The sequence below is a fragment of the Nicotiana attenuata genome, chromosome 11 (assembly GCF_001879085.1).
Source record: "Nicotiana attenuata strain UT chromosome 11, NIATTr2, whole genome shotgun sequence".
Taxonomy (NCBI): Eukaryota; Viridiplantae; Streptophyta; class Magnoliopsida; order Solanales; family Solanaceae; genus Nicotiana; species Nicotiana attenuata.
The window spans coordinates 47,244,590-47,254,521 of NC_031999.1; the positions used below are offsets into that span (position 1 = coordinate 47,244,590).

The 9,932-nt window shown below is 36.0% G+C and overlaps 1 protein-coding gene across 1 annotated transcript in view; it reads left to right on the forward strand.

Annotated features, from left to right (window-relative positions):
• LOC109235048 (putative late blight resistance protein homolog R1B-12) overlaps positions 4,664 to 9,932 on the forward strand; it is a 7,485-nt gene continuing 2,216 nt past the window's right edge. Inside the window, exons 1-2 of the mRNA XM_019401057.1 lie at positions 4,664 to 5,878; positions 5,955 to 6,002. Of these exons, the coding sequence (XP_019256602.1) occupies positions 4,851 to 5,878; positions 5,955 to 6,002 (1,076 nt within the window). The 5' untranslated portion in view covers positions 4,664 to 4,850. The remainder of the gene's footprint in view (positions 5,879 to 5,954; positions 6,003 to 9,932) is intronic.

The window sequence follows — 9,932 nt, forward strand, 5'->3', positions numbered from 1 at the left end:
TTACAAATGTAAAAGTTAGACCCATTGGTTATCCATTGGTTACTCATTGATTATCCATTTTCTAAATGGATAATATGGTTCTTATCCATATTTGATCCGTTTTTGAAAAGTTCATTATCCAACCTATTTTTAGTAGATAATATAGTTTTCTTTTTAACCATTTTTCCACCCCTAATAATTAGGGTCAACGAATCTGGTGGTTGAACCATCGTCCCCTCTAGCTTACCATGCAAGAACACGTTAGAGATATCAAGCTGATTAATAATCCATTCTTGTCATACGACAATAGAGAGAGATAGTCAAATAGTTGTATCACCACAGTCAATTTCAGGGCATTTATTGAAACCTTAAGCAACTAATTTGTCCTTAAGTGGCTCACTCGATCCATCGGAAATTATTGTTTCGGTCTTGAAAATCAGAGTAAATTTCATGGCTGGTCATTCAATTTTGTGTTCTTTACGTAAAAGTCAATTTTTTTTTTGTTACGTAAAAATTATTTAACTTTGTGTTCATTACTCAAACATCACTTTTCTTTTCTTTTGTTACACAAAAATTAGTTTACTTTGCTCTATTTATCACAAAAGTCACCTTCGCCAGATTTTACAATAGTTTTACTTGAAAAGTATATTATGTCCTGATATTATAGATCCTCTCATTTATGTAATACCTTCCATACTATATACTATATAATATATTTTTACCTAGGTATTTTACTTATAATTAAAACAATTTTAAATTATTTTATTTATTATTTTTATAATATATCCATACATTGGATTTTTTCATGGCACTCTATTTGTTTAATCATATTCAAACATGAACATATTTTAAATATAAAAATGAGAAAAAGATATCTATTTTTAATATTTATTTAAAAAAAATAAAAAATAAATTTGTTTAACAAGTGATAGTTTTTTACAATCAATAAATTTCTTTAAAAAAGTTTCAAAGATATTTGTGTTTAATATTAAGTTTTTAAAGCTTTAATATTATTTATTTGAAAGTATTAATCTGATGTGTCATTTTGCTAAATGTGGGTATTTTATTTATTAAATTAATGGGTATGGCTTGACTGATAAATCAATGAGCTTTTTTAATTTTCATTAAACATATTTCATTAAGCATTATTAAGAACGCGGACTTGAGATTTGTTCACGATAATGTTACTGACATATTTAATAATGCTACTTATATATCTTGAAAATTAATATTAAGAAAAAAAATAAATGCACGAATATATTATAAAAATAATAAATAAAATAATATGAAGTTATTTTTATTATAAGTAAAATACCTGGGTAAAAGTATATTATATAGCATATAATATAAAAATTATCACATAATGGGAGGATTTTGTAATGTCAAGGGTATAATAGACTTTCAGCTGAAAGGTTTGTTAAATCTGGTCAAAGTAATTATTGTGATATAACTAATGCATAATGCATAGTAAATGATTTTTGTGTAACAAAAGAAAGAAAAATAACTTTTGGGTAATGAACACAAAATTAGAGTCCTCGGAATGGGATGATGCCGGAAAGGATTTTTATCCAAACATTAATTGGTCGTGAATGACTTTTGGGTGACAAAAGAAAGAAAAATAAGTCTTGAGCTGTCACGACCCAAAATCTAACATTGGTCGTGATGGCGCCTATCGTGTTACAAGGCAAGCCTATTCCCAAAATATTACTACTAATTTGATTATAAGAATTTAATAAAATATTTTCAATAATTTAATTCCTGATAAACTAAACCAACTCTAAATATAAATAATATAAAATATAAAAACGAGTCCCAAACATCGAGGTGTCACTAAGTTATGAGCGTCTAAAACTATGAACTAAAATATATAACTATCTAAAAGAAGAAATGACAAAAAGAGTAATGAGGTCCTGCGGACGCTGGCAGCTACCTTGCAATCTCTACAGATAGTCGGCCTGAACTCAACGAACTCACCTGGATCTACACATAAACTGCAGGGTGTAGTATGAGTACAACCACCTCAGTAGTAACAGAAATAACTAAGGAACTGAGCAGTAGTGACGAGCTGAGCAAAATAGTCCAATTATTTATTATTCACAATTTTAAAAATAACAGGAATAAACAGGTAAATTCTATAACTCAGTAAAAGCCACAAAGATATTTAACAGATAAATGCAGCAACAGCAAATGTAAATGCAACCTCACAACAATGTCACTCCATCACTCAACACTCGCACTCAGCACTCAACACTCAACACTCAATACACTCAACACTCTGCGCTCACTGGGGTGTGTACAGACTCCGGAGGGGCTCCCAAAGCCCAAGCGCTAAGCACGGACAACTCACGTGCTATCATATCAATACCTGGATCCGCACGGTCAACTCACGTGCTACACGGACAACTCACGCGCTATGGTATCAATACCTGGACCCGCACGGTCAATTCACGTGCTACGCGGACAACTCACGCGCTATGGTATTAATATCCTCACAACCAGGCCCTCGGCCTCACTCAGTCATGTACCTCACTAGCCTCACCATCATCAACAAATAAGGGAACACAGCCCACATCAAGTATCACAACATATTAGCAAATAATAGAGACTAAGGTAAACATGTACAATAATTTCTATGACTGAGTACAAATAATGTGAGCATGAATAAAACCTAAACAGGATCTCTAACATGAAGGCAAACAAGTTCAACAACAAGTAAACACATAACCACAGATAATAGCTTTTAGGCCTGGCCTCACGGGACGGACCAAGTCTCAATCCCTCGCGGTATACACCCATACGCCCGTCACCTAGTGTGGGTATCACCACCAAACAATCACATGATATCAATTTCTCCGGGTTTATACCCTCAAAGCCAGAGTTAAAACTGTTACTTACCTTAACAACGTAAAATCCTACTCCGGGATGTCCTCGTCCCTCGACTTGGTCTCCAAAATCTTCAAATCTAACCATAATCAGAATACTACTATCAAAATAGTCTAAAGAATCGAATTACACAATAAAAACTACATAAACATGCCAAAAATCCGAAATCGGCCAAAACTCGGCCCCCGGGCCCACGTCTCGGAATCAGTCAAAAATGGCAGAATAATAATCCTCGTCCTCTCCCGAGTCTAACCATATAAAGTTTGTCAAAATCGGACTCCGTTTGGTCCCTCAAATCCTCACTTAAAACTCTCCAAAACTCAAACCCTAACTCCCTCAATTTCACTTTGAAATCATCAATCAAATCCCAAAAATAAAGATGGATTCATAAATTATAATAAAAATCGAGTAGAGAACACTTATCCCAATCCATATGGTGAAAATCGCCTCCAAAATCGCCCAAATCCGAGCTCCCCAACTCAAAATATGACCGAATGAACAAACCCTAGTTTTGTATATTTTTCTACCAGCTATTCTGCCTTGTTTCTCGAGCCAAACGATCCCGAAACTCGTATTTATGCCTCCAATGGATTCCTTGTGAAATTCTAGTCAAGTTAGGCTTTTGAATCACTCAATTTGACCTTATAACGAAGGAGATATGTAGGTTTTAATATTTGCAAATAGTACAGATTTTTAAATACGCCGTAAGTGGCAATTTCATAATTAACCTGAAAAATCTGGCAACCTAATTCTTAGTAAAATGACCCTAAAATCCTCATACGATGTCCAAATTCGACGATTCTTTTTGCTACAGGTCCGTAATTACAATACAGATCTAATGCTTCAATCAAAAAAGAAATCGGAGCTCATTTGTTCAATATGATATCATTTATGCTTGAAGAAACGGCGTCGAAACATAAGAAAAACGAGCGCAACACAACCCAAACCTATCCGAAACTCACCCGAGGCCCTCGCGACCTCAACCAATAATTTCAACAAGTGATATATCACTACCCGAACTTAATCGAACCTCCAGAACACCCAAAACAACACCAAAACACCAAATAAACCTCGAATTCAAGCCTAAGAACTTCTAAACTTCCAACTTTCGCCAATTCCAGCCTAGTTCTACCACAGACCTCCAAATTATATTCCGAATACACTTCTAAGTCTAAAATCACCCAACGAAGCTAATCAAATCATAAAAATCCAAATCCGAATTCTTTTACTCATAAGTGTTCATCTCACTCCAAAACTACTCCGAACCCAAACCTACCAACTCGATACAACTCAACACAGCTGAACAACATATAAATAAGCATAGATGGGGGAAATGGGGCTATAACCCTCAGAACGAAGGACCGGGTCGTTACATGAACAATGAACACAAAGTTGAATGACCACCCATAAAATTTACTCGGCATCACCATTATCAGAATATCACCATTAATCAAAATGCCAAGGCCATAAACTGGGTATATGGACAGGACACACATTTTTTACCCCATGTGTACGCAAGTAGGAAGTCAAGGCTTGAAACTCACCTCTCCAATCTGCTTGAAATTGTTTAATAGAGAAACCAATAAAATTCTCAACCAATAAAAGAATTGATGAAAAATATCAAGTACATTAGATTTATTTTTAATAGAATAGATCCAAGGGGAACGAGGTATTTATACAAGATTTGATAAATATACATACATAAATAACCGAAATTAACTACATTTTCCCACTTCTTAAGGACAGCATTTATTAAAAGTCTTTTCTTTACATTCTGTGTAGTATTCCATTAAAAAGGGCAGCCGGTGCACTAAGCTCTCACTATGCGCAGGGTCCGAACAAGGGTCGGACCATAAGGGTACGGTCTATTGTATGCCGCCTTACCCTGCATTTCTGCAAGAGGCTGTTTCCACGGCATAAGGCTGTTCATATTTTCTTCCATTCCTCCCCTCTCTATCTATCATCAAGTCATTAAAGTAAAGGATGCGATGATTGGCTTTGAGAGAGAGACTGAGATGCTGATGGAGAAACTTGTGACAGGGCCTCGGCAATTAGATGTGATCTCAATTTTTGGAATGCCAGGACTAGGAAAAACAACTTTGGCTAAGAGATTGTATGATTGTGAATCAATTTCCAATCGCTTTGACATTGGCTTGTGGTGTTGTTCTTCCCAATCTTATGATAAGAGATCTCTCTTATTCGAATTATTGAATCATAATTGTAAGCTTGATACTATTACCAAAGAAAAGAGTGATGACGAGCTAGCTGAGAAGCTTTACAAACATTTGAAGGGAAAGAGGTACCTTATTGTTGTCGATGATGTGTGGAGTTATGAGGCATGGGATGATATAAGAAGACCTTTTCCAGATGATGATAAAGGAAGTAGAATTATTTTGACGACCAGACTTGAATCAATCGCCACATATGCCATGATCGATTCGAGTCCTCATTTCCTTCGCTTGTTCACAGAAGAAGAAAGTTGGATGCTAATGAAGGAGAAGGTATTCAAAGAAGACAATTATTGTCCACAAGAACTCGAGGAGATCGGTAAGCAAATAGTAACAAAGTGTGGAGGATTACCCCTTGCTATTATACTGATAGCAGGTTTTCTTGCAAAAAATGATAAGGAAGTAGATTACTGGGAAGAAGTCGCGGAAAGTTTGAAATCAAGAATGAAAGACTGCATGGATATAGTTGAATCGAGTTACCAACACTTACCCATTCATTTGCAGAAATGCTTTCTCTACTTTGCTTCATTTTTAGAAGACCAGAAAGTTCCTGTTAAAAAACTGATACGACTATGGATCGCAGAAAATTTTGTTGAAGCTAGTAGTACATCGAAGAGCTTAGAAATGGTTGCCATGGATTACTTGATGGATTTAATTAGCAGCAACCTTGTAATGGTGGCCAAAATCAATTCCTTAGGGGAGCTTAAAGTCATCCATATTCATGATTTAATACATGAATTCAGTTTGGTAAAAGCTAAAAACGAGAACTTTTTGCTGAGGATAAATAGGTAAGTAAAACTAATTTAATGTCTTTTTTTCTTGCTGAGGTAATGGCACTTACCTTCCTTTTCTATCTTGAACCAGAGTAGGTGAATTTTGCTCATCTCGCAGAAGTTGGCTGAGGAGAATCGGGTAAGTACAATCAATTATATGTATCTTGTTGCTGCTTATCATTATAATGCATCGCGATCTTCTCCTTCTTGAACCAGTCTTGGTATATTTCCATCGCCTGAGAGTCGTTCTAAACGTGTGAATATTTTAGCACCTTCTCAAGTGCTTCTTGGAGAAAAATTTAGACTTGGAAAAAATATCAACACCTTACTATATATTCTCCTATTGTTGATTATGATTTGACTTGGAAACATCTAAGAGTATTAGATTTGGGTTCCGTAAGGCTACGTCAGACACTTGTAGATGATGCTTTACAACATCTGATTCATTTGAAGTATTTGGAGCTGCAGTTGTGTTTTGATCATAACATTCCAGATTCAATATGCAACCTGAAGAAGCTCGAGACATTTATAGTGTTTGGATACCATGATCAAACCTGCATTCCCGTTACCATTTGGAGTATGACAAGCTTGAGACATCTGCATATAACACCGCTATATACCTATCAACCGTTACACAATCTTGACAACTTACAAACATGTTCCGATCTGGTTATTTTTCCTGGGATGTATTACCAGAATTTTATGAAAAGATTTCCCAATCTTGAAAAGCTCAGTTGTCAATTATATCGTTCAGGAAACTCGTCTAGCAGTTTCTTTCCTAGTTTTGACTCTCTTAGTCAACTGAATTATCTCAAGATTGGTGTCTCTGGGGAATTGGTAGATCCCTATGGTTTTGAAGACTTTACATATCCGTTAAACCTCAAGAAATTAACTTTAGCATGTCTTGAACTCCCCTGGAGTAGAATCTTAACCATCAGCAGGTTATCCAACCTTGAAGTTCTGAATCTCGAAGGAAATGCCTTCAGAGGGAGACAATGGGACGTTAAGGATGGGGAATTTCCTAACCTTAAAGTTTTGAAATTAAAGGATCTACGAATCTCAGAATGGACGGCCTCTGATGATTCGTATCCCAGCCTACAGAAAGTACTTGTGCAATGGTGTTGGAACCTAGAGGAAATCCCTGAGAGCTTCGGAAGCAAGTGTACGATGCAAATGATTGAGGTAAGATCATGTCGCTACTCTGTTGTAAATGCTGCCCTCAAAATTAAGGAAACACAAATTGAGGAGATGGGGAATTCTGAATTCAAGGTCATTATTTGTAAGTGAAAGTCAATAGTCTTGATCAGAGGGATCGTGCAGTTAGATAACCTTGTTTTATGTTCTGGAAATTAAAGTAGATGCTACACATGGTATGCAAGGACCTCCTGTTATTTGCTTGATCTAGTACTTTTAATGTGCTATTATTCGATTGTAGTCTTGATTAAGGTGTGATCGATATCAGAAAAGGTTCATTTGAATGGGTTTGATGCACCCCCTATAGTTCATAAGGACTTGATCTTTTCTAGCTTATAAATTGCAATTCTGCAAAAGCTACTTCACCTTTTGCATGGGTCAAGTTGCCCCTATAGTTGCTGCAACTGGCTTTTTACCCCTCTGAGTGTGATTTTTCACTTGAATTGAAGATGAAAGGAAAGGAATATTGGCCACTCAATGAGTGCAACTCCATACTCTAATGTCTAGCTGTGTCGCGACATGAATTCCAAGTTCAAAACAGATGGTGAAAAGGATAGTATGTATTACCAATAATGGCATGCCAAACATTGATGGCGTTTTAATTAACTCGAAATCATCAGATGATTAAATGGTTCTTTCCACAATTTATATCTGTTGATTAACCAGCTATTAGACAGTGGATGAAGTATTGGATATCCAACACAAGCAATTCTGAGATAGTACTTGACCATTGATAATAACATGGGGTAATTGAACAATTGAAACTTTTGAACATAAAAGAATAGGCAATATTCCTCATATATCTGCAACTGGATAACCCCCAAGTAGAGGCGAACCCAGGAATTGAAGGTCATGGTGCACTTTTGGATTCAACTAAAATTTTATATAGTGTGTCCACTACTAATATTTTACTATTTTCTAAAGACATACACATGGAATTTTTACCGAATTTTACCGGTGCCGGTGACCCCTCTGTGTATAGTATAAGTCCGCCCCCAAGAAGTTCTATTGGCCAGGGGCGTATCTAGGCCTAAGGGTATGGATTCACGTGAACCCATACTCCTCTCCCTAAATCATGTGTAATTATGTTATATTTTTTAAAACTTACTTAAATATATGTGAGTGCACCCATTGTAAACACGTAATTTTTGCCCTATACGAAATACTCCTACAAAATCCCGAGAAAATAGATTTTTCCTTAATTATTTGCCATTTTAGGAATTTTATAGATTTTTATTAATTGTTTGCATTTTTCTTGCATTTAAATCATAAAAAATACCAAAAATATCACGTATGGCGTTTAGGCCTTATCTTTACATTTTTAGAATTAATTAGTAATTACTTATTTTATAAAATTTAAAAATTACAAAAATGCTTCATTTTTACACTTTTTCCTTTTATCGATTTTTTCTCTTTTAATTTAGGATTAAGTAGCTTTTATTAGTTTTATAAATAGTTAATTAGTTTAATTTCACATTGTTAGATAATCTAGGATTTTAATTTTAGGATTTTTAATTAAAGAAGAAGAAAAAGAAAAACAAAGTTAAAACAATGAAAGAGGGGGTTTAATATGAGTTGGGTTCATTCTTGTACCCAAATCAGGCCCAAATCTCAGCTTAAAAACTACCCAAACCACCCAGCCCAAAACCGAACCGGCCCAAACCAAATTCCACCCCGACCCGTTTAGCCATGCTTGACCCGTTTCCCCCCCTTTCTCTGTTAAAAGCCCCTGAAGCTAGAGACACGCGAAATACGTGACCCCTTCCCCATCAACGAAAAACGCCTCTGCTCCTCCATTCTCTCACTATAAAATCAGCCATAACACACACACACATACTCACAAAATCCACCCCAAAAACAACCCCAAATCTCCAATCTCCCTCACCAAAACCCGCCGGAACAGACTACCCCCAAAAATGCATGAGATCAGTCCCAAAAATTGCAGCAAACCAGCGTCGGAAATAGCGGAGCGCGGCTGCAGATCAGCACAAAAGCGCTCAGGAGCAGTCCGATGTCATGTTTATTCTGTTTCTTCTCTTCGATTTCGATTTTTTGCTTCACAATGGACTTGAGTTTTGATAGAATTTGAGGTGTCTGGGTTTGATGTTGGCGAAAACTTTTTGTGAGTTTTGTTTTCTCTTTCTGGGTTAAAGTCGAGTTCATCGCTGTCTCACTGAGTTCGAATCTGTTGCGGCTGAGTTTTCATCTTGACGACGCCTTGTTGTTTTTCACATAATGGCTCTTATTTGGTTCACCTTCCTTGTCTGCATTAGTTGAGAGGTACACAGCTGTAAACTTACACTTTTCCAGTTGAATTAATTGAAATTGGCTCATGTTCATTCCCTACTTCTTCTATCTTCTTTTACGATTTTGATGAATCGGACAGTGTTAATTTGTTTGTGAAAGAGTGGCTGGGATCCACGCTGGTTGATTGCTAAATCTGTGTTTGTTTGTGCTGGGTTTTATCGTCTATGTGTCTGCTCAATTTTGCCCGTTTCACCACTCTGTGTTTGTGCTTAGCTCTTGTTTGAAGCCTGCTTAGCTGCCTTAAAAGTATGAGTTTAAATTTAAATTGCCATGCTCTGTAAACACATGTGAGCATAGTCATCCTTAATGGTATTATTGGAAACATGTATGCACTTACTGAAGGTTTGTGAAAGGTTATATCAAATAGATTCAATAAAAGATAAAAGGAAGTTGATAGGGAACTTCATGACCATAATCATTTTAAGGACTCATCTCGTCATGATTATTTTGAATATCAGATAAGTTGAATTGCCATTGTCGTATGTCTCATAAATTGCAGCAGTAAGCGTCATTTGGTTCTTTTAGCAATCGAACTCCATTTGTGGTAGTTTCAATTATGTGAGTCACG